The sequence below is a fragment of the Physeter macrocephalus genome, chromosome 14 (genome assembly GCF_002837175.3).
Source record: "Physeter macrocephalus isolate SW-GA chromosome 14, ASM283717v5, whole genome shotgun sequence".
NCBI classification, from domain to species: domain Eukaryota; kingdom Metazoa; phylum Chordata; class Mammalia; order Artiodactyla; family Physeteridae; genus Physeter; species Physeter macrocephalus.
The window spans coordinates 89,078,278-89,101,482 of record NC_041227.1 but is presented as its reverse complement, the minus strand read 5'-3'; the positions used below and the strand labels follow the sequence as shown (position 1 = coordinate 89,101,482).

Below are 23,205 nucleotides of genomic sequence, written 5' to 3'. Positions count from 1 at the left end.
CCATTGTATATTCTTGCCTCCTTTGTTGTAGATTAATTGACCATAGGTGAGTGGGTTTATTTCTGGGCTTTTATCCTGTTCCATTGATGTATATGTCTGTTTTTGTGCCAGTACCGTAGTGTTTTGATTACCGAATGCCTTTTGAACACAGTGAAACAGGAAGTAAAGCTGAAGGAGGATGAAGGGATTCGTGGTTTCATGTGAAAAGGAATGAAAGAGTCGTATAGGAGAGTTGGAGGGGAAATGGATGGGGAAATGTGATATGATTGCTAATAGCACTGAGAAAACACCTGAGTTTGGAGTTATGAATTCAAATTGGCAGTTAAAACGGCTTTTTGCTTGATATAACCTTTGGAGGAGGAGTAGAAGCAGGAATCAGAGGCCCGCAAGAGGGCGCTCGTGGACAGGTCCTGGGTGGCTGAGTCCCTCAGAGTTTTGGAATAAAAGTGGGAGCTGCTCCAAGGGAAGACAGTACTGGAAAAACAAGTTGCTTTTTTCACCGGAGGTGGCAGTAGTATCCATTCCCAAAACTACTGACGCTGTGAGCAGGATTCGAACCTGCGCGGGGAGACCCCATTGGATTTCGAGTCCAACGCCTTAACCACTCGGCCATCACAGCCGACTGCGACCATGGGCCTGCGGAACTATAGCTGCCTATCAACACGCCCGCCTCTCGCGAGCGTTGTCTTGATGTCAGTGCGCGTGCGCTTGTGAGGCAACGGCCCTACGGAAGCGGCGAATTTCCAGTTCTCGCTCCCTGCCCCGAGCCACAGTACAAAACGGGCCCAACCAAACCCGAGCCCACGTTCCCACACCGTTGAAGGCACACAAACGGATGCCGCTACACCCTGGTTCTTGACAGCTGGCGTCAGCCTCCAAATTCGCACTAAAAGTGCACAGGAAGGGAGACTCAAATAGCAACGGGATGGCTGGTAAGAAGAATAATCCCTCGGTATGTACAACAGAGAGGCCCCCTCTCGAAGTCTGGAAATGTGTCGCCTTCGCGGCAATAATATACTGAAGTCAACTGTCCCAGGCACCGCTGGGATTCGAACCCAGGATCTCCTGTTTACTAGACAGGCGCTTTAACCAGCTAAGCCACGGCGCCGTTGGGTGGGTTATTAAGTCTAGATGCAGATCAGCTGTTCCTGAGGGTCACTAATCAAGAGACGACAAATAATGGCTGCCACGGGTCTTCAGTGACTCATCCTTTCCAAGGTTCCCCCTTTCCTTCCCAAGTTCTGAGCCTGAGGGTTAATACTCTGCACCACCCCCCTCTCCCACAGCGTTGGGGACCAACTCGACTATGAATGGGTGCGTGGCTCCCCGTCCCTTAGCCGCCTAGACTGACCCGCTTTCTCAGCGAGAAAGGGTGTGCGGAGAAGAGAGATGCGGGTCCTCGGGGAGGGAATGGCTCACTCTCACTACAACCTTCCGGGAAGGGGGCGCCACACCTCCCCACAAAGAGCTCCCCTAACCCAACCCCCAAAGTTCATTCCACAAAGTCCTGGTATTTTTTTCTTTTTATATTAAAAAATAACAGACACAATATCAAAAACACAAATCTCATCGGTAGAGGGTACAGCTGAGAACACCAGGGTCCCACCTGAGGGGCAGCACCAGGGACTCCACGGTCCACCAACCTCCCCCACCCCGGAGCAGCTAGGGGTCTGGACCACTGGGTCCTGCTTGGGCCTCAGAGGGCTGGCTCCCCCAATAAATAAACGCAGCCCCAACCCTCAGGGACAGGGACTCCGGCTCAGCTGGGGCTTGGAGAACCACTTCAGCAGCTTGTCAGCAACTTTGTCCAGGGGAAGGAACGACTCCTCAGCAGGGATGGGAGGTGCGGCTTCTCTGGGCTGGGCTGAAGAGCGCCACCCTCTGTTCTCTAAGAGGCCAGAGGCAGCCCCTGGATCCTGGGCTGCTGACGGCTGGGAGGTCCCACACCCCCTACAGCGGGAGAAGCCGAACAGTTTTCTATTGGTTGGTCCAGCCACATCTGAGTGCTGCGAGTTGGGACATGGGAGAAGGAAGCTTCTCATGCATTCCCGGAGGTGGCCCCAAGTGTAGTCTAGCTGGTGCCATTTTCTGCGGCAGGTAAGGCTGGACTGGATGAGCTCCCGCCTTGTTCCTCCTCCTCCATGGCCAGGTCCTGAGAGCTTGAGACCGTGGCCCCAGCTTGGGCCTGGGCCTCATCACCGCCCTCACCCTCACCCTCACCCTCACCACCACCGCCACCCCCCTCGCCTCCACCCTCCTCCATGGGCTCCAGCCCCAGTCCATCCATTTCTGAGAAGAGTGGGTCATCAGGGTGGCCAGGGTCTCGGGTGCTGCTACCGCAGTCCACACAGGCCTTGGAGAAAGAAAGGATATGAGTGAGTCAGGCAGAGTCCTCACTGCTGACCTGCCACCCCAGCTCCCCTTGTTCCCCAACTTGAGAGTACTTCCCAAACTGGATGCACATGGGGTTAACAAGATTGGAAAATGCATTGTACCCTGTATCCAGACCCCACTATGGGACAATCACAATATACATTAGCATAAGATTGGCTGAGAAAAGGTCTACAAAAACACACGTGGTTTAACACTAAATAACCCAGCAGCAAACTTAGTGGAATTAACATCCTTCAGAATTAATGATCCAAGGAACAATGAGGGGATCAGCCCTTAGCCTCTACCCTTCCAACTTGAGCTCAATTCTTTCTTCTCCCTCCTGGCCCAGACTTCTCTTCTCACCATCACATCAAGGGCCCGAGGCAGTTGACCCTTCCGGACCCAGGAGTGCACAGCACCCAGTTCCCTCCGCTGGTCCTCTGAGAACCGAGGCTGCTGCTTCTGCATAGCCCGGAGCCGCTCCCGGTCCTGCTTCAGCACAGAGGCCATGTCCCTGCTCCGGGAAGGGGTTCAGGAGGCAGAGAATGGGAGCTGGGGCCAGCGCCCACGAGGCTGGCATTTTTCCTTTACCTCAACTCCCCGGCTCCCCACTCACTGCCTCATGCTTCTCCCCTGAACCGGGGCCCCGGGAATTCAGGCCTTCCAAGACCAGGAAAGCTGCCCTCAGCCTGACTAATGATGGGGCTCCAAGGGGCGGGGGGGGGGGGGGGACAGAACAGGAAAGCCCCAGGGCAGGGGCAGGCCCTTCTCCCCTGAACCGGGGCCCCGGGAATTCAGGCCTTCCAAGACCAGGAAAGCTGCCCTCAGCCTGACTAATGATGGGGCTCCAAGGGGCGGGGGGGGGGGGGGACAGAACAGGAAAGCCCCAGGGCAGAGCCAGGCCCAGAAAGAAAACCCCAAGTTAAGTGCAGAGTGAGGTGGGCCGCCAGCCTCCCCACTCCTCTGAAAAAGACGCAGAGGAGGTCCCTGAAAGTCCTCACCTGGGGGGCACCTGATAGGTCATCATGACGTGCTGGTCAGCATTGGCCATGAGCAGCCAGATGGGATCCTGGAGCACGTACTTAATGACCTGGTCCCCGGGCTCAGCCCTGGCACGGGCAGCCCCAGCCTCAGCCTCGGAAGAATCGATGCTGCCAAAGTACTTGCTCGTGTGGCTGCTCTGACTGCTGCCTGTAGAGTGAGGGGCGGGCAACCAACAGAGTCAGGCCGACCGGCGCTCCACCAGGCCTGGCCTTAGGAAGCAGGGCAGGGGCCCAGGCTGCTCGGCCAAAGTGGGGCCTGGCCTCCCAACCCCCCAGACACTGTCCTACCCCGGGAGGTGTTGTGGGAGGCGGGGCACTCACGCGTGATGCTGGCTGAGGTGCTGCTCCCCTCATGGGAGCCTGAACCAGACCCAGAGCCCAAGCCAGAGCCCAAGGAGCCCGAGGCAGCAGAGCCCGTGCCAGAGCGCGAGTCCTCCTGCAGCAGCAACTCCAACAGGTCGCTGGAGCCCGAGAGCGCATCCTGGTTGGAGGACTCAGTTATCTCCACCTGGGGGAGGGGAGGGGAGGGATTAAGGGATAAGCACCTAGGCTTCCCTTCAACTGCTGCCTCTGTCTGGGGGCACACCCGACCCAAGTGGCCTCTTCCCACTCCATGACAGTGGGCCCAGGCTGAGTGACAAGAGAGCTGGAGAAGAGTAGCGCCGTGACGCTGGACCCTTTCCAAGCGGCAGATGCACTCAGAAGTTACTGGGATGTCCTCGCCACCTGTCAGACAGACAGGCCTGTCCCCACTTCACAGATGAGGCAGCTGATTTCTGCCTCATTCAGAAACGCAGCTGGGGCCTCCCACCCCACGACACCACCCTCTGGGGATGCCAGGTAGGCGGGGGCAGGAGGAGGCGCGAGGGGAGGAGCAGGAGAGAGGGCCGCGTGGGGGCCGTAAGAGGATGGGGGCGGGCCTCGGTGCTCACCGGTCTGGCTGCTGGGTCGGCAGTCTCCTCACTGGGAGGGGGGCGCCCAGCACTACTCCCCTCGACACGGGGGGGCTCCTCAAGCTGCAGCAGATTTAGCTGGAGCGGGGAGCTGCATCTCGAGTTGAAGAGTGGAGAGTTGGGGCGGCGGGGAGGGCTGGGGGGCGGCAGGGGCAGGGACGGAGAAGGGGAGTGGGAGGAGGGGGTCTGGGGTGCCCCACAGGGGTAGGTGGGTGGGGCAGGGAAGAGATAGTTAGGGAGCACCAAAGCCACCACTGGGGTCACCAGCGGGGCAGGGAAAGCTGCAGGAGACACAGATGTGGGTGCAGGAGGGAGAGGCTGGGGGCCTCCTCTGGGGGAGAACGCGGGGAGGGGGCAGGGCTGGACCACAGCCGGGAAGGGCGGCGTGGCTGGTGGTGGGGGCCAGGGGGTAGAGGATGGCACAGGCGACGGGTGGGAGACGTGGCAGGGGACTTCGGCCTGAGGGGTCGGGTGCTGGCGGGAGCGCTTAGCTTTGGATCGGCAGTGGTGGCGGCGGCCGGGGGCCGCGGAGCCGTGGCGGCAGCCTGAGGGGAGAGACTAGGGTGAGCAAGGCCCTCGACCTGGGGGTTAGCGCCCCTGCCACCCCGGCCGGCTGCCCTGCCACTCGGACCAGGGAGAGGGTAGGCGAAGGCCCCAGAGAGTCTGCCTCCCTGGCCCACACGTAACAGAGGGGACTCTGGGGAGGTGGGGGGTGCCCTTCAGGGAAGAGTCACAGCGACTCGGGATTCACTGACAAAGCGGCCGGGGAAGGAGAGGTTACACGAGGAGGGGTGCTGGGGGTGTGCAGAAGACCAAGGCCTGCTGGCGGACAGGAGGCAGGCGAGGTCGTGGACGAGAGGGCAGGTGGCTCCGGTCCAGCCACCAAACTCCAGCAGGCACTGCCAGCCTGGGCGACCCTCCTGCCAGTGGGGCCGTGCTCCGCGTGGCTCACGATGGAGCCAAGGTGGGCGGGAAAGCCCAGTCCCAAGCCCTGTGCCCGCCTGCAGGGGGCCTCCCTCAGGCACCTGGAGGGCTGCCATCTGCCCCTGAAGCCCTGCCCCCACCCGAAGTCGTCCCAGTTCTCCCTGCCGGTCTACACAGATCTCCCCAGTCAGCGGCAACTGAGTCCTGAGTGGGCTCACTTCCTGCCCCTGCCCCTGCCCCCACACTGGGCCTGGAGTGGCTTACCTGGAGCACAGCGCCTCTGCCTGCCTGTCTCAGTGCTGCCCTCCTCTGGCAGCAGCCTGGACCCCCGCCCGCTGGGGAGGAGCTAGCAAGGGGCCGTCCCTAGGCAGGGCCCTGGTGGTGGAGGTGGCAACAGCCTGGGTCCCTGGAGCACAAGGGCCTCCCTCAAGAACCCCTCCCCCGACAGTGTGGTTCCAGACTGGGCCGCAGGCAGGCTCAGGGACATCCCAGGTGGCTACCCGGCTTACCGGGGGCCGAGGGGGCCGTGGAGGAGCCGTCAAGTCCACGCAGCCTGCCGAGGTCGCGGAAACGGCTGAGGAAGGCCTGCTCCTCCTTCTGGGTGTGCAGGGACAGCACAGCCTTGGTCAGGCCCACCGGCCGGTAGGCACCTGTGGCTGGGTCAGGGGCCACCGTGGGGCTGGGGGCTGGGCTGGGAGCTGGGCCGGGAGGCAGGCCAGGCAGGTCCTCCATCATGATGATGTCTGAGGAAGATGAGACAGGAGAAAGGTCAGAATCACCTTAAGCGTTAGCACACCCACACCACATGGCACCCTCCATGTCCAGCAGCTTAGCCAAAGCCCTGGCCTCTGCCCTGCGGCCGAGCCTGGGCCTCCCCTGCATCTCTTGGCCACCTCCCCACCGAGAACTGGCTCTGGGCCTTCTTCCCCGTGTAAAGCCGTCCCAGGGTAAGAAAGGATACTCAGTCCCCGCCAGTGGCACGACCCTAGGATGACACCCCCGTGACTTTCCTTGGAAGGGAAGCCCACACCTCACACTTCCCTCACTCGTTTTCCAGGTCGATGCCCGAAGACCCTTCAGGGCTTTTCAACAGTCCCTGCCTCAGACCCTCTGTGGGCAGCACCTCAGGTTGAACTACACCCCAGACTTTGTGTGCGAACTGACGGTGAGAACACAGGAAGCAGGATGAGGGACAGACAAGGCGGCACGGCAGAGGCTGGCGGGCGGGTGGAGAGCAAGAAGCGGCAGCCCTAAGACGGGGGCCTCCTTCTCTCCATCAGGAACCAGAGGGCGGGAGAAGGCAGCCGGCGGCGGGGAGGGCGGGGGACGGGGGACGACGCTGGCTTGGGGACCAGATGGAGCCCGGGCACTGCCCCCCTCAGCCACGCCCGTACCCGATTCCGGGGGCTTCTTGTCTCCCACATGGACGATAGTGGAGCTGAAGCTACACTGACTGGTGACGGACACCACGCTCTCCGCCTTATTGGCCCGGGCGAGCGGGCTCAGGGCGTCTCCTCCCACCACCGGCTCCTTCAGAGGGGCGGCCCCCTCCCCAGACAGCACTGCCGATGGATCTGTACGGAGAGATGGTGCCAGTTACCGCCTCTCTGGGAGGCTGGAGAGAAAACCCCAGTGGGGGTGGGGAGAGAGAGGAGCGTGGAGATCTGGAGGCTGAGGGGGGACGGGACATAGTGAGGTGGGGTCCCAAAGACAGAAAGGCAGACGCGGGAACAGAGGACAGGGTGGCGGAGGCAGGACGGCCTGGCTCTTCACCTTTCTCGGTCCCCACAGAGACCGCGCCCGCCCGCTGCCTGTCCTCGTCGGAGGCCGAAGAGGTGGTGCAGGAGGAGGAGGAGGTACATTTGCGCTTGGTCGTGCTGGGGAGGTTGCAGCTCTCCAGGTACCTGAGGAAGCACCAGAGGACATGAGGGCAGCGCCGGGGTGGGGCGGGGCCAGGGCCCAAGCGGGAGAAGGGGCCAGGATGGCCTTACCTGAGGATGCTGTCCAGGCAGTTGATCTGCTGGTAGGAGCAGCTGGAGGCTTCTTTCCGCTCAGCCTCCTCAGGAGCCAAGGCTAGTGGGGCCTGGATTGGAGCAGGTGCCACCTCCAACTCTGGGTCTGCGGATTGGCAAGGAAGGGTCTTGGCCTTGAATGTGCCTGTAGCTGGGCCGAGGAAAGAAAAGCTTCTCTAGGTTGGGCTGAGGGTCATGGGACCCGCCCCGCCCCGCCCCAGGCCTCACTCCTTACCCACACCCTCACCAACTCACCAGGGACGCGGGGCCGGGGCAGAGGCCGGGCCCGGGACTCAATAAAAAGCTGCTGCCCCTGATGCTTCACCAGGTGCACATCCTTACAGATCTGCTGGAAGGTCACCTGTGGGGCAGGGCAGCGGGCAGCGTTGGGGGGGCGTGGCCAGCCTGGGGAGCCCAGGGTGTAGCGCAAGAAAAAGGCCCCAGTGGGGAGGCGCGGAGATCACAGTGAGAGCAGAACGAGAAAGAAAAGGAGGCTCCTCTGGGCTTGGCAGTGCTGACTCTGAGAACAAGGGGACAGGGGACTGAAGGGGTGAAGTGGCAGAGAGTCACTCACCGGCGCAGGAGGCCCAGGTCCCTCGGCGTCACCCCCGTTGCTGGCACTGGAGGAGCCAGGGCTGAGGAGAGGACCTGGAGAAGTCACCGGGCCGACTCCACAGAACCCCGTGGGGCTGGGGCTGTGCACAGGCTGAGGCAGGGAGAGCGACAGGTCAGATGTCCATGGTCCTGTTCCGCACCCCTTCCTCATTCCCAAGCCCCCTCCCCTCCACTCTCACCTGTAACAGCAGCCGGTGGATCTGCTCAGAAAGCTCCTGGATATCAGGGTCCAGGGAGAGAGCGGGGCTGGGGACTGGGGGGGTGAACACGTCTTCATTCAGGGGCGCCCTGCGGGGTGGGAAGGATGAGCTGAGCCCTGCCCCCTCCACACTGGCCCGCCCTCCAGGGCACCATCCACTTACGTGCGTACTTTGTGGCGGCCCAGCACAAAGGCCACCTTGCGGCTCCAGGGGTGCACGAAGCCAGCCCAGCTGGTGTCCATGGTGACGTACTCCCCATTCCGGGCGCAGAAGCGGATAGGGGAGTGGTCAAAGGGTTGGCCAGCCAGCTGCAGGACTGAAGGGGGTGGGAAATGAGGTGCGGGTCAGTGGGAAGGAGAGCTAAGTAAGGTGGTGGTGGAGCCCCCCCCCCCACCCCGGAAATCCAAAAGACCAAGGCGCTGAAAGACACAACCACAAGGGCAGCTGTTAGGAAGCCCTGGAGACAGCCAGAAGGGAGTGCAAGATGAAAGGAACTCACTCTTCTTGTGGATGGCCAGCATGAGGGGTCGGTCCTCCGGATGCAGGAAAAGGAGCACTGGGGCCCCCAGGAGGTCTTGGGGGAGGTAGCCCAGCAACGGGGCGGCCCTGAAATGACAGGAGGCATCAGAATGGCCAAAGCCTCGGCCCTGGACACCTCTTTTTCCTCCAGGTCCTGACCTCACCTTTCATCCACATCCTGGAAGAGGCAGCTGGGCGTGTGCCTCGTCGTGAAGATCCTCTTGTCGGGGGGAATCCGGGGAGCTGAGGCACAGAAAGCGTGGCCATTGGATTGCATCCAGAATGGTCCAGCTCCTCAGCCCTCCATGCTGCCTCAGGCCCAGGCTGGCTGGCAGACAGTTCTCTCCACAGCTCTGCCCTGGGCCCTCTAGCCTACAAAGACGGTCTAGACAATCTTTGTGCCCCATGCCAAAAATAAAACTGAAAACCAAGGTACTCTCCTTTGCCTTCTCCTAGCTTAGAGCTCTCATCCAATCCTACCTCTAAAGGGGCGTTCAAACCCTCATTCTCACAATATTTTCTGTGTTCCAAAACTTGTCTTTCACACTCCTGTCCTGCCTCACCCCCAGCCTAGAGAAGGCCCCCTTTCTCCTACTCCAACCAGGCCAGGCCCCTGGCCCGCCTACCTTCATAACCAGAGTGGATGCGCTCTGCGATCAACAGGCAACACGGCTGTGCAGGGGCCCCATCAGAGACCCGGATCTTGGTCACATATGGGGTTAGGCGGAATGGCTGGTACCGAGGCCCCGGATCTCGGTCAGGACCCCCTCTAGCAAGGAAGAGAAAGAGGCATCAGGGACTGTCAGTGAAGAGCCACACACACCCCCACCTCAAGGTCATGGGCCACACAGCAGAGAAAGACAGGGGGTGTGGGAGGTGCAAGGGGTCTGCTCCCACGTCCCCTGCCTACCTGATACGGCAGAAGACAGACTTCTCCTGGGTGAAATCCTTGAGGCCTGAACCTGAGACAGAGCAGGAGGGCAGTGAGCACAGCTCCCCATCCCCTCCCTGGGCTGAGAAGAACCCAGCAAGGAAAAGCCTGGGGCCCCTGGCCCCTCATGGCAGGTGCTTCCTGGAACTGCTCATCCCTCCCCCCAAGCACTTGGGGACCTCACCTGCCGAGGCCCCCGTGCCCCAGGTGGGCAGGCGAGATGGGGCAGTGGAACCATAGAAGACGCCCACATCCTGGGGAGCCAGGAGCTCTGAGAAGCGGGCACCGCGGAACACATCCTGCTTGCAGCGCAGCAGGATACCTGCCTGCTCAGAGATGTAGACGATGCGGCCTGTCAGGAAGGAGACAGCCACGGAGAAGGTATCCTAGGCGAGAAAGCAAAGACAAGAGCAGGTTCAGGAGCTGTGGGAGTGGGTCTGGGGGTGCGTCGGGATACAGAGGCTGGGCTGCGCTGACCTGGTTGCGAAGCGTGTACTCAGATGTGATGTGCTCCAGTTCCTCCAGAGTGTAGGTGGACATGTCCATGGCACAAGGCTCGCCCTCCTCCAGGCTCCACTGCTGGTAGTATTCCTGGTTGGCTGCAGGGTGCGGGCAGCGGCACGGTGAGGAGACTGCCCCCATGGTAGTAGCCCAGGACCTGACCATTGCCCTCCCAGGAAGCACCACTCACCTTGCACCTGCTTGACACAGGCCAGTGCGTACTGCAGCGTGGCCAGGGTCCCAGAGCGGCCCTTGCCCCTGCGCTCTGGTGGCAGCCGAAGCTTGAGCTCCCGCAGCGCCGTCATGAGTTCTTTCTGGGTCCTTGCCCGAGCTGACTGTTCACTGCTGCAGGGCCCACGGGGAGGGAGCGGGTACAGGCATTAGCCCCAGAGCATGGGCCCCAGCCCTCTCCCCCAGCCCTCACCCCACGAACCTGCAGCCACTGGTAGATGGGTTGTCCTGCTCTGAGCTGGCACTCAGGAGACTGTAGGCAATGGAACTGCTGGGTGGGGATGGGCTCTGAGAGTTTGTGCTAGGGGAGAAGCAACAGACCCAAAATGAGGAGAAAGTGGCCAGCAGCACAGGCCTGTCTCCCAGCTCAGTCTGCTCAAAAGACCACTCCTAGCACCTGCAACCCATCCAAACACACCTCTTGCTGCTTTCAGTGGTGTCCAGCAGGGCCGAGTCCTTGCCATTGCCGGAGGAGGAGCTATGTGAGCTCCGCTGAGATGCACCCCTGGACTCCGGTCCATTGGACTCATTGCCGCTGGAGCCATTGCTGTTGGCATCCGTGTCGTCAGCCAGGCTGGGGCCAGGACAAGGTCGATGCTGTGGAGGCCCAGGGGATGGAGCCCCTCCAGGACAAAAGGATTCCCCAGGCCTGGGGTCCCCTCCCCCATCAGCCCCTTCGAGGGGGCCACTCATGTCTGGGCCATGGGGAGGGCAGGAGAACAGGGAAGGCAGAGAGGCCACCAGAGAGGCACGAGGGGGCCGGGAGGCCTGGCCAGGGGAGTGACGTGGGAAACTCAAGCCTCGGAGAGCTGAGAAGTTTGATCACAGCCAGCGCCTGAAAAGAGAGACCAAGAAGGAGAAAAACCTGGGCTGTAAATTCACAACACCTGCCGGTTTCATTCAGACCCTCCCTTTCAGGCCCCCACGCTCCTGAGACCCAGGCTTCCAATATGGAGCCTAAGCAATTTCTGTTTCCTGTCCGCGTACGGAGCGGGGTCGGGGGGGTCGGGGGGGTGCAAGTGGAAAGGGGCCTCTCTTGGTCCTTCCCCCACACCCCCTGCCAGCGTGGCCTGGGGAGGTAATACCTAAGCGGTCGACTAGAAAGAACTTCAGCTGTGAGCCACAGCCTGGATACTTCCCATCCCCAAATTCCCAGCAGGCCCCCACTCCGCCTGGAACGCCAAGGCCTCGGAGCAGGGGGCGAGCCCGCCGCCTTCTATATTTAGGCCTCCGGGCTAATTTTATCCGGGGGCGGTGCCACCTCCGCCGCACATGCGCGCGGACGTGCGCGGCCCCAACACGCGCTTCCGCCGCCACTGCGGTCGCCAGGGAAACCGACGTCAGCAGCTGAGCTCAGCGGTTGCTGGAGGGCCCGCAAGAGGGCGGGGGGGGGCGACCCCTCCCCCGTTTCTCGGCGGAAGCGGGGTAACGACACACTCCCGCACTCACAAGCGCGACCAGAGGTCGCCCACCTCTAATAGATCCCCAGTCCCCGGAGGGCCGAGTGGCCGTAGGAAGAGGGGCAGCCATCGGGGTTTCAGAGGCTGGCCTTGCTCCCCAGGGCAAAACACAACTACCGCCGCCCTCCGCGCAAAAGCCCCTAGACTGGCGCTCGCCAGGATCCCAATCATTCTGGTCAAGACAACACAGCCTTTCCTCCTCTGGCCCCTGCACCTTCTCCCGACCCCCAGGACCGAGGCCTGCCATGGTCAGGAACCCAGGTATCCTCTCTCTTCGGTCCCCTACTTTTCTATACACTCGCCACCACCGCCACCCCCCCACACACCCATCCGAAGCAGACACACTCTGCTCTGACCAAGGGACGGACAAAGGCCAGCAGACGGCTGTTCCCTTACTCTCCCTCCAACCACACCCCCAACCTCAGAGCATTTTCCGAGCTTCAGGAGAAAAGGGAAGGCTGTGGCCAACAGCAGGAACTAGCACCGGGAACGAGATGTTCCAGTTTGAACCGGGCTGACATCACAGCCGGCGCGAGGCCAGGGACTGGAGGAGGGAGCGCGGGAAGCTCGGAAAGCCCGAAGGGGTCCTGGTGCTGGGGCAAAACCGGGGACCCCCGAGTGACAAAGGCAGCAGGGGGCATGCCTGATGAGGGTCAGGTGTGGGGTCGGGGCAGCTGCGAGATGGGGGCAAAGCTGGAGGTAAGGTAGGCAGGTCAGGAGTGCGGACGCTCAGTGCAGGATTGTGAGGAATACCTAGGTCCCCGGGGACAGGGAGGGGGTGGACAACCGCAAGGAAGGCGGATTTTTGGTGTGCCGTCTGAGCGCCCGGGCCGAAAGCGGCCCATCAGGCTGGAAGTGGCGGCAGTCCGGCTCCGGGCCGAAGACCGGCCCCTGGGGTGGCCGCGGAGATGCTTACCTGGCCGCGCGGGCGCCCTCCGGCCGCCTACCCGCCGCCGTTGCAGCCCTCAGCCGAGTGCAAGCCCCGCGGGGCCAGGAGGCGGGTTGCATAACGCCAGGAACTGCCCCTCATTGGCCTCCTGCCGGCGGAGCCGCAGGCCCCGCCCCCAATTGGCTGGGGATCTCGTCCCGGCGCCTGATTGGCTACTGGCCCCTACTGAGGTCAGGGCTGTGTCACACACACGGGCGCACGTGGATCTGGGTGCTGGCGCTGGGCTGAAGGGCCCCAGACACCACAGCCCAGCCAATGGGCGCGGGACGCCTTGTACAGTAAATAATGGAAGGGAAGGGAGGGGAAGGGAGGGGAAGGGAGGGGAGGAGGTAAGCTGTCCCTCTTCAGCAAAAATACCGGGCCACAGTAGGTATTTGAGAGAACTCTTACTTCCTGAACTGACCAGCCTTGCACAACGGGACACCCTGGCCTTGCCAGGGGTGGGCAGAAAGAATGCAGACCTTAGGAGGTGGGCCAAACTGGATGAGACAGCTGGTCCCTGGGAGGAGATGGACAGAAAACCCAGCTTGGCCTTTCCTAGGTTCCCCTCCCCAGCCTTGTCATCACAATAAAGCCATTTTACCCAATCCCTTCCTCTGACACTTCAAGTCCTGTGGACAGCTAGGAGGAGGGTAATCGAGGATCCACATCTGAGGAGGGGGTGAAGTGGGGGGAAGGATGCAAACAATAGAAGGCGCAGCCAGAGCCAACAGGAGCTGTGAAGGGAAACAATGGCAGGTGTTTCCATGGCCAATCAGAGAAAAGGTCACCGGGCAACCTACGTGGTGACTAGTGCTTCTTCTCTCCTGAGGATGCAGCCACCCACAGTTAACGGCTGCACCAAAAGTAGGGGCCAGGCAGCCAGGGCTGCAGGGGAACAAAGGAGTGGCTGAGAGAAGAGACCTTAGAGAAAGGTGGGGTGGCAAGGGCTTCTGGGCCCCACTGCAAGGAGAAGAGAAAGCCAAGGACCTCATCATCTGTCTCCTTAACTGTATTCCGCAGCCCCCCAGGAGAGAACCTGACACACAGTAGGTGATCATAAACATGGTGACTTTGTAATTAGAACTAGGGGAGGGGGAGGGCCCTCAGTAATAGAGAAGGAGCTGGAAATTATAATTTTTTTTTTTTAAGAGGCAAGAAGCAGAACACTGAGTCCTAATTTGGGGGAATAAAGTGCCAGCTTGGGCCGCAAAGAGCTGCAGTTACACAGACCCCCTCCATCCAAGACTGATGTGTAGTTCCTCTCAGGGCTCCCTGGAAACGTGGGTGGCAAGTGAAGAGGCTGATGCTGAGATAATCAGCGTGGGTGCACACCCCTCACTGTCACGTGGCCTAAGCTTTCCTTAACAATTGTGTTCCCCATGGGGGGGTGGGGGGGTGGGCAGGGTCAGAGCTCTGTGGAAAAGCTTACAGAATAACCCAGAAAAACCAAAGCAAGAAAACACAGGAAATAAAGGATTCAGGAGCCTGGATTCTCAGTCTTCTCTCCTTGAAAATGTCCCCCCAACTCATATACTGTGGCCCAGTCCCTTGTCTCCTTTTCAGACACCTCTTCTCTGGAAACATCCTTTTTCTTCTTCCTCAGCACTCCTTAGGGCTCTAGATGTCATCACCCCCGACACAGGTGAGCCTTGCTCTCCACCTCCACCTCCATATTTTTCTTTTGCGTAGACAAAAGGGTCCAACGCTCCAGCAGCTCTCAAGGCCCTAATCAGGATCCTGCCTCACGGTCCCCACAGTAACCCAGACCCTGCTGCCGTCAATGGAGGAGAGGGGGCGGGAGGCGGCGGTGATGTCAAAGCGGAGGAAGGGGGCGGGGCAAGGCAGCCGGGGAATGTGGGGCAGGGAGGCTGGAGAGGCAGCGGTTTGGGAGGCGGCCAGCCCGAGAGCGCGGCGGCCAGCGAACTTGGGAACATCATGTTCTTTTGGCTGGTAGCCCAGGACATGCACCCAGCCTGGGCGCCTCCCCCCAACCCAACGACAGCCGTCCTGTCCCAAAGCCAGGGATTCCTGGAGAGAGGATTAGGAGGAAGGGGTCCCCCCCCTCCCCCGCCCCCACGCTTGGCTCTCTTCTCCAGACTCGCATCCGCCCTCCCCTTGGCTTGCTCCTACAGCTCCTGGCATTGGCTTTCCCCCTCTCCCAGACCATACACATCTGCTGGCCCGATCCCAAAGCCAGGGCGGGGAAGTTGGAGGCCAGGTTCTGCAAGAGACCTTTGCTCCTTCCCTGAGGCCCCCTTCAGAGCCTGAATCTCTTGTTACTATGGTAGCAGAGACAGGGAGGAGGGATAGGGAGGAGAATGGGTCTAGAATGAGGAACTCGAACTGGGAAAGAGCAAGTGGCCCAGCCTGGGGCCTGGATCTTGGGAGAGGGATAAAAGGGAGGAATGAAGGTTTGGGGCTGGTGCCTCAAGACAAGAACCAGGAAGAGGGAAATGGGGCGGGGGTCAGCAAAATTTGCAAAAAAAACTTAAGAATGTGAGAATAGTTCCCAACCACAGCATTCACATAAATCTTACACCCTGTCACTGGTTCTTTTGTCACCCTATAGCAATTTTTTTTACCTAAAAAAAAAAATTTAAAAACATGACCCAGGCATTGCGCTGAGCACTTTACATACATTATCTTATTTAATCTTCAGAACAATCCTGTGAGATGGGTATCATTATCCCCATTCCACAAGGACCAACTAAGGCTCAGAAGTTACCAAACTTGTCTAAAATGCCTCATAATCAGTTCTCAGGCTCTTAACAAATGGGACCCAGGGTTCAAATCTGAGCTCTGATAATGGCTTGTCATTCTGGTTTCTTACCCTTCAGGAACCTGTGAGGTGTTACCAGCTCTGGGAACCTGGGCCTCTCAAACACTCAGACAATTCTAAGTTTGGTGCCTAAAACACAGCCTCCATCCAACCTCTCCTCTACCCTGGCACATTCAGTTTGCACTCTCCACACACTTCAAATCATCACAGTCCCAGTTTTCACATGCTCACAAAGTCCTTGAGATCACCCTAGCAGCCACCAGCCCCAGTGATTTCCTAGGAATCCCACTTCCTCACTCTTCCACCTTACCGCAGGTCACTTTACAACAGGCCTGGTTGCTTGTACAGACAAATACCAGAGCACCCTGTTGGTGCCTCCTCACCTCCAGGGACTCAGGAAGACACGTGTACAGCCAATCTGCACAAGCCCATCCTCCCTCTCAGGATCCGACAGTTGCTACCCCACGTTTACTCCCAAAGATGGCTCCGAGTCCCAACCCCTCCCCTTTCTTTACACAAGAGAAAGACATCCAGAGCCCTGATGTGACTAGCTCAGGGTCACACAAATCATCACCCCACCCTTTTTCAAATCACCGTATCCCCTTTGGTACCCTCTCAACTGCCCTACCAGGACCTCTCTTCAGCCTCAGAACCCCTACCTATTTCAAGTGCTTAGGGCACCTACCCAAACAGCAGTCACGCACTGGAACGTCTCCCACCGGCTCTCAGGGGTCCTGTCCCGTACCTCCCTGGGAGTAGGGTTGTCAGCTCCCTCAGTTCGCTGGCTTCTGAGCCCCTCCCCGCGGCAGTCAGGGGTACAGGGACCCTAGGGCGTTGAGGGATTTGATGTCAGGGATTCCCGCTCCCCTCTCTCTAGAGCTGAGTTCACAGCCTCTATTCCCCCGCAACCATCAGAGCTCCCACCGCGGTGATCACGCATTTGCAAGATCCCCCTCACGGCAATGCATTAACACCCCTCCTTACAGAACCACCGCGGAAAAACCCATACCGACCGCCGCTCCTCACCCTCCACGCCTGAGCACTTACCGCTCGGCGCGCACGCCGTCCAATGTCTTCCCAACTAGGATCAAGGAGACTTGGATTCGCTTCTCCAGGCCCGCCCGCCGACCAGGATGCCACGCCCCTCAAGCTTATTGGCCGAAGAGCGCCGACCCATGCCCCGCGCCGCGTGCGGCCGCCCAGCCCCCGCACTGACACCATTGGCGCCGCCCGCCTCCCTCATCTTCTCATTGGTCAGTTTGCCAACGAGCAGTGACAGATCCACGTGCGGGAGGGGCCACCCTAGCACGTTGATTGGAAGCTGACCGAAAGCCACGCCCACATCCACCTCCGAAGTTCTTATTGGCTGTGGCAGCGTCCCCCGACCTGCCTAGGTCGGTGACGCAGACGCCAGTCCAGTCCTCCAAATTTTCTCATAGGCTGAGAGGTCCCGGAGCTGTAGAGGACACGTGCGGGCGATCTCACGCGGCAACTTGTTTACCTAGAAGCTGGGGATTTTCCTTGACGACACGCTAATCCAGGACGGCCAAGTCTGCGCAGGCGCAGATGTGATTGGTGGTGGCTTTGGTTGGGGGTGCTTTGTGAGCCGTCAGGCGCGTGACAAGAGCGCCCCCGCGCTGGAACTGCGGACCTGGTTTCCTGAAGCTCCCTGAAGCTGGAAGCTGCTGGCATTACGGTGAAGCGGTTTTCAGGTCTCAGTGCCGCGTGGTAACGATGAAGATGATAGCCACCTCCCAGATTATATTTTCTGTGGGCCAGGCCATGCGCTTCTTACAAACTCGGAGGAGGCAGCTGATCTACTTCCCATTGTCTCATAAATGAGACTGAGATCCAGAGAGGTTACATAATGTATCCGGATTAACACGCTAGTCTCTAGTGGGGTCAAGATTTGAACCCAGGTCCCTGATACGATAAAAGTGGGTCCTAAGGCCTGCGGGAACCCTGAACATGTGAAGAACTCAGTAGATGAAGCACAAAAAGGCTCTGAGCACTGTCTTGAAAATAGTAAGCCCTCAACAAGTGATGAACATTATCATGACTGTATACCTAATGATAAGAATCACCTGGGTCCCTTACAACTGCTGAATCAAATCTCCGGGGAAGGGGCCTGAAAGTCTATTTTTAAACTCTTTATTTATTTATTTTATTTTTGGCTATGTTGGGTCTTCGTCTCTGCGCAAGGGCTTGCTCTAGTTGCGGCAAGCAGAGGCCACTCTTCATCGCGGTGCGCGGGCGTCGCGCGGCCTCTCTTGTGGCGGAGCACAGGCTCCAGACGCGCAAGCTCAGTAGTTGTCTCTCATGGGCTCAGCTGCTCCGCGGCATGTGGGATCCTCCCAGACCAGGGCTCGAACCCGTGTCCCCTGAATTGGCAGGCAGATTCTCAACCACTGCGCCACCAGGGAAGCCCCTGAAAATCTTTTTTTCTGCGGTACGCGGGCCTCTCACTGTTGTGGCCTCTCCCGTTGCGGAGCACAGGTTCCGGACGCACAGGCTCAGCGGCCATGGCTCACAGGCCCAGCCGCTCCGCGGCATGTGGGATCTTCCCGGACCGGGGCACGAACCCGTGTCCCCTGCATCGGCAGGCGGACTCTCAACCACTGGCGCCACCAGGGAAGCCTTGAAAATCTATTTTTAAAAGCATTCCCGGTAGTTCTTAGGAGCCTAGAAGTTCGGGAAACACTAGGTTTCCTAGGCTGCTGAATCCTCATGCTGCAGCCCAGAAAAGTGGGCCCTCCAGAATTCACCTAGCACTCGCCACCCACTGTTAAAAGTGCCTGTGGGCAGGGATGCTAGGGTGCCACATCAAGGGCGTTATGGAGCTGGAGGTTAAAGGAGTTCAGTGTGGGGTCTAGAGCCACCAGTCGGACAACACTGAGTGCAGGGGCAGCAGGCCATCTACAGCCAGCTCCACACCGCACTCAGCTGGATCTCCCTGAGCTGTTTTGTTCAGTAAGTATTTACTAACGCCTTCTGGATGTTAGCACTGTGCTAGGCACAATGAGAGATGTTTCACAGTTGTCCATCTACTTCAGGCCTAGGAGTAAATGACCAGGGGAGAGACTGCAGAGCATTTGAGACTTAAATCAAGGAGTAGAAAGGGATCCAGTAAACAGCAAGAGCATGCCCGCAGGGAAGGGAGAAAGGGGGAGGAGGTGGGGGGCGGGGGGGGGGGGGAGCTGGGAAGCCCAGACCTCAGGGTTCACGGACCAAGAGACACTGGGATCATGAACACTTCCCATTATCAACTCCTGGTGCTCCCTCCTGGCCACTTGGGGAATCACACTTTGCCTTTGCGGGGGGGGGGGGGGGGGGGGGGGGGGGGGGGGGGGGGGGGGGGGAGCTGGGAAGCCCAGACCTCAGGGTTCACGGACCAAGAGACACTGGGATCATGAACACTTCCCATTATCAACTCCTGGTGCTCCCTCCTGGCCACTTGGGGAATCACACTTTGCCTTTGCCCTGCCCAAGGTCAGGCCCCTTGGCAAAGCTGTCCCTTCCAGATGTATCTTCTCAACCTTCCTGTTACACCTGCAGATCCAATACGCTTCCCACTGGTTAAGAAAAGATCTTAGAACACCACCTGGTTACCCATTACACATTTATTGTACATTTTCACAATCTGGATGCGCCACAGAATTGGGGGCATGGGGTGAGGGAAGTGGGGCAGGGGATACTGGGATAATATGGGGGGGTCTAGAACACAGCACCCTCACTCCCAGCATCTCTCCCTACCCCTTCACACCACAGCTTCGATCTCCCTGCTCCCCCTCCACACGGGAACCTCGACTGTGGGGGGAAGAAAGAGTTTAGGGGGTGCCCTCCAGTGGCAGGTTAAGGGACTGCACCCTCAGACCCCTAAAATTGTGCCATTTAAAAAGACATTAGACCCTTCCTTCATCATTTCACCTAAGGAGGAGACCCGGAGAGGGGCAAGAATCCCCGTCTTGCAGCGCGTCCCATGCACACATTGGCAGTGACCAGTACCCCCAGCCTGAGTTCAAGGGGGCAGTCAGAGGAGCTGGGCAGTGACGGGGCAACACCCCCCAATGAGGGAGGAGGGATTTCAGTCCAGCCCCCAGCAGGCATGGGGCCAGAGATTTCAGGAAGGAACTGGGGGGATTCTTTGCCCTGCCCCATCCTCCCCAAGGCAGTGATGACCACCCCGACAAACTGGCAGCCACCTCTCCCAAGAGAGATCAGATTGTGGCCAACCCCCAACTCTCCTGGTGGGAGGAGGAGGAGGCAGATCAGGCAGATGGGAGGGAGGGAGACCCCATGGGAATGTCAACTGAGCACCCCACATGGAAACTGGGGAGCAGGAATGTGGGGAGAGACTCCAAGTGGCAGAATTATTGGTCCATCATAACACACTGAACTCCAAGACACACACCAGCTGAGGGGAGGGAAAGGAGGGACAAGAGGTTTGGAAAATCGGGGTAGGGGAGGCAAACTGGACTAGGGGGGCTAGGAGGGGGCGATCCTGGGGGCGAGAACAGCCTGGCTTCCCAAAAGCCCAGGCTCCCCACCACCTGCAAGTAACGTCATGCAAATGAAAGTGTGATACAAGGACCAACAGGGACTAACTCCTCAGTAAAAAAGAAACACAGGTTGAAAGACTGAACAAAAGAGAAAATGGGGGGGGGGGACCAAAAGGGATGTCAGTAGGCAAATGGATGCTAATTAACATGCTGGAAGCTCCCAGAAGACCTTGGGATTCTTAGGACCATAAGGGACCAGTCTCGGAGCCTCCCAATGATGCAAAGAAGATGCACCTAGGGAGGCCTGGACAGTTGCTTTTTGTATGTTTTGCAGGGGGGTGGAGGTATGGGGAAGTCCAGGGCGGGAGGAAGGATCAGCTAAATCCAAGGGAAGGAGAGGAAGAGGGGACTGCATAGCAGATGCAAATGAAGGGGACTTGGGGCTGGTCAGGAAGAAAGGGAAAGGGAAGGAGGAAAAGAGAAAAAGGAGGTGATGAGAACCTCAGGAAGGGGTGTTAAGGACAACCGGAAAAAATCTTCTAGTAATAAAACTACAAACAGACCAAATATATATAATATTATATATGTATAAATAACAGCTGGCTATTTACAAGGGGGCACACACACGACACACACACACACGGATCCGGGGAGGTGGGGCTGGAAGATATGGCTGAGAGGTGGAGGAGCAGCTGGGGGTGGGGGGGAGAGGCCCTTCTCTGGGCAGGGCAGGCTCCTCAGGGGTTTAAGAGCTGAAGTAAACTGTGGAGAGGGAAAGAGAAGGAAGAAGAGGGAGAAGGGAGAAGAGAGAGAGAAAGCAGTGTGTCAGCCCAGCCCTGCTCCCATCTTCCCCACCTCCCAGCTGGTAGACATCCCTTCCCCTCTTGGCCTCAGGTTCTCCATCTGTAACACAAAGAGGCTCGACAGGTTGGTTCCAAGGTCTCTTCAACTCCACAGTATGGCCTTGGGGCCACAGATCCCTAATCCTCTGGGCCTCTGAGACCACAGCTCTCAGACAGTGGGGTGGTTGGCTTCCTAGCTGTTTCTCAAGCCCCTGGGTCTTTGCTGCTCTCCCACTCCCCAATTCCAGGGTTCCCAGACTGGGCTCCCAGGCCCAAAGGGTCCTCAAAGGAGCAGAGGGGATCCACCAGCTTTCCCGTTTCCAAAAATCTTAACAGAAATTGCCCAGAATCAGGCAAAGAGCAAGCTAAACAGCTTCAAGGTTTGGGGTTGTAGATGAATCAGAACTTCTATTGGCAGCTATATGTGCTTTCTGCTGAATAGTATAAACTAGGTTAATGACCTTCAAAACCCAGAAATCACAGGGGAAACTTCAAGAAAGGGCCCTGGCCACTCCCACCCTACTCACCGATGATGATAATGAGGATGATGGCGCAAATCACTCCCAAGATGATCATCATCTGGGGGCGAAAGGGGAGGGTCAGTGAGACAGCCCATGATACTCCCGTTCACCCACCATTCCTCCTACCTGCCCTCCCGCCTGCCTCCACCCTTACCTTGAGGTTTTTCCACCAGTATTTGCGCTTGAGCTTGGCTGCACTTGTTTCAAACTGGGAGGCCCCTGCTTGGAGTGCGTCTGCACGGTCGTCCAGCTCCGACAGCTTCTGGTCCCGCTCCAGGACCTTGTCCACGTTCACCCTCATGATGTCCACCACCTGGGGGAAGGCCCGCAAGGCAAGGGGAGTGTGCCAAGGCCCATCGCAAAGGGCACTCCTCCACCATGAGCCCACATATGGAACACGCACCCCGATGCTGCCTGGCTAACATGACAAGGACATACACAGAACATGCCTAGCACAGCCGCAGATGCGCCAAAGAGCTCGCATCAGGGGCATGCTGGTAGCCAGACATCTCAGATATCACAGCAGCACCCTCTATTTACCGAGCCTCAAGCAGCCTGCCAGTCACCAGAGCACACCCGCCCAGGGTGAAACACCCCAGACTAGCAAGGCTGACTGACACCCCGCGGCCCTCCCAACTGCATGCTGACAAGGATCGGGCATAGCATATTTTTGTCCCCAAACTCATAAACATGAACTACCATCACCCCCAACCCAAGACGGGCCCGCACACTTGTTTCCCAACCCTCAGGGTCCTTCCCACTGGCCTCTGACACCCCCCCCCCCAGCAACTCACCTCATCCACCTGGGCCTGGGTCTGCTGCAGTCTCCTGTTACTGGTGAGGTTTGGAGGGGGTGCAGGGGGGCCTCCCTCCCCAGCCGGGGCGGCAGGGGGTGCGGTGGCAGCGGTGGCCGACCTGAAGGGCAGGGACGGATCAAGACCCAAGGCCTGGAGCCCTTGGCCCCGCAACCAGGGCCCCGCCCATCCGCCTGTCCATCCATCCGTCCCTCCCTTCCTCCTTCCCGGAAAGAAAGCCACCCGATAGGAACCCCGGACTCCGTCCGGCCCCGCGGGCGAGTTGTTGCGTGACCTTGAGTGAGGCCCCCTCCCCCCCGGGCCTCAGTTTCCCCGCCTGTCAAATGAGGGTGGACCCGAAACGACAGGCGGCAGCGATGACAGGGGCGGGGCGGACGCACGCCGGGTCCGCTCCCTCCCGCGGCCAGGGCCCGCGCGGCCAGCCGGGGACGCGGGGCCCTCCGGCTGCCTGCGCGCAGTCACTGGCGCCGGCCTGGTCTTGGGATGCGGGGCGCGCGGGGGGCGCGAGTCGAACCCCGGGCCCTCCCCGGGCCTGGGCCCAAGGGCGGCGGCCGGCGCGGGCCGCCCGGTGCGGGCGCGGGCGCCAACTCACATGGCGGGGGCAGCGGGCGGAGGACTTGGCAGCGGCAGTGATGGCGGCGGCTCGCGCTGGCTCCGACTGGCGCTGGCTGCCCGGGACAGGAAGATGGCGGCCGCACGTCACTCACATCCGGGCACTGCGGGCGGGGGCGGGGCGCGGCGGGCCTCTAGTCGGCAGCCGGGCCGCGGGGGCGGGGCGCGGAGAGCGGAGACCGCGGCTGGCTGGGCGGCTGGGCAGCTGGTCTGGCGCCGCGGAGCCCCAGCCACTCCCTCATCGCCCGGGAGCCCGGAGCCTGGCGGCCCGGCTTCCCCACACCAACAGCTGGCCCACCCGGTCTGACCACAGCCCTCCCTGTCGTCCCCGTGCCCCCGCCGCCTGGCCCTTACGGCACCCTTCAGCCCCAAACACGTCCTCCTCCTCCTCCGTGAAACCCATCAACCGGTCCGCACCCCACCCAGCCCCAGGTCTCGGCCTGC

General features: G+C 59.8%; 2 protein-coding genes and 2 non-coding genes across 11 annotated transcripts; all 4 read right to left on the bottom strand.

Annotated features, from left to right (window-relative positions):
* Nucleotides 1-537: 537 nt before the first annotated feature.
* TRNAS-CGA (transfer RNA serine (anticodon CGA)) lies at nucleotides 538-619 on the bottom strand. Its single transcript has one exon. It is a non-coding gene; the product is annotated as a tRNA-Ser (tRNA).
* A 415-nt stretch (nucleotides 620-1,034) lies between these two features.
* On the bottom strand, nucleotides 1,035-1,108 carry TRNAT-AGU (transfer RNA threonine (anticodon AGU)). Its single transcript has one exon. It is a non-coding gene; the product is annotated as a tRNA-Thr (tRNA).
* A 403-nt stretch (nucleotides 1,109-1,511) lies between these two features.
* Nucleotides 1,512-16,602, bottom strand: PER1 (period circadian regulator 1). Of its 8 annotated transcripts, none has more exons than XM_028498792.2 (24): nucleotides 16,158-16,290; nucleotides 13,295-13,427; nucleotides 10,721-11,137; nucleotides 10,505-10,603; nucleotides 10,262-10,416; nucleotides 10,048-10,169; nucleotides 9,755-9,956; nucleotides 9,550-9,601; nucleotides 9,266-9,408; nucleotides 8,804-8,882; nucleotides 8,620-8,726; nucleotides 8,283-8,436; nucleotides 8,100-8,208; nucleotides 7,880-8,011; nucleotides 7,561-7,666; nucleotides 7,285-7,411; nucleotides 7,067-7,197; nucleotides 6,688-6,867; nucleotides 5,803-6,036; nucleotides 4,349-4,914; nucleotides 3,738-3,924; nucleotides 3,375-3,564; nucleotides 2,737-2,887; nucleotides 1,512-2,353 (listed from the first exon to the last, which is right to left on the bottom strand). In XM_028498792.2, the coding sequence occupies exons 3-24, from the start codon at nucleotides 10,993-10,995 to the stop codon at nucleotides 2,072-2,074; spliced, it is 3,783 nt and encodes a 1,260-aa protein (XP_028354593.1). In that variant the 5' UTR covers nucleotides 10,996-11,137; nucleotides 13,295-13,427; nucleotides 16,158-16,290; the 3' UTR covers nucleotides 1,512-2,071. The 8 variants fall into 8 exon arrangements, with proteins under 8 accessions (XP_028354593.1, XP_028354592.1, XP_007126669.1 ...); XM_028498791.2 differs by having other exon boundaries at nucleotides 7,285-7,456; nucleotides 16,158-16,289; XM_007126607.4 differs by lacking the exons at nucleotides 13,295-13,427; nucleotides 16,158-16,290 and adding an exon at nucleotides 16,520-16,602 and having other exon boundaries at nucleotides 7,285-7,456.
* A 3,915-nt stretch (nucleotides 16,603-20,517) lies between these two features.
* Nucleotides 20,518-22,855, bottom strand: VAMP2 (vesicle associated membrane protein 2). Its single transcript, XM_024128014.3, has 5 exons — nucleotides 22,742-22,855; nucleotides 22,129-22,249; nucleotides 21,489-21,647; nucleotides 21,341-21,392; nucleotides 20,518-20,733 (listed from the first exon to the last, which is right to left on the bottom strand). Coding segments are annotated over exons 1-5 (351 nt in total). The 5' UTR covers nucleotides 22,744-22,855; the 3' UTR covers nucleotides 20,518-20,716.
* Between the last annotated feature and the right edge of the window lie 350 nt (nucleotides 22,856-23,205).

Coding starts and splice junctions, on each gene's coding strand:
- PER1 (XM_007126607.4), bottom strand. CDS start 10,995: ATGAGTGGCCCCCTCGAAGGGGCTGATGGGGGAGGGGACCCCAGGCCT. Junction 10,170..10,261: donor CTGTGTCAAGCAGGTGCAAG/GTGAGTGGTGCT, acceptor CGCACCCTGCAG/CCAACCAGGAATACTACCAG. Junction 7,457..7,560: donor GCCCCGGCCCCGCGTCCCTG/GTGAGTTGGTGA, acceptor TCCTCGGCCCAG/CTACAGGCACATTCAAGGCC.
- VAMP2 (XM_024128014.3), bottom strand. Junction 21,648..22,128: donor CCCAGGCCCAGGTGGATGAG/GTGAGTTGCTGG, acceptor GCCTTCCCCCAG/GTGGTGGACATCATGAGGGT. Junction 21,393..21,488: donor ACTGGTGGAAAAACCTCAAG/GTAAGGGTGGAG, acceptor TTTCGCCCCCAG/ATGATGATCATCTTGGGAGT.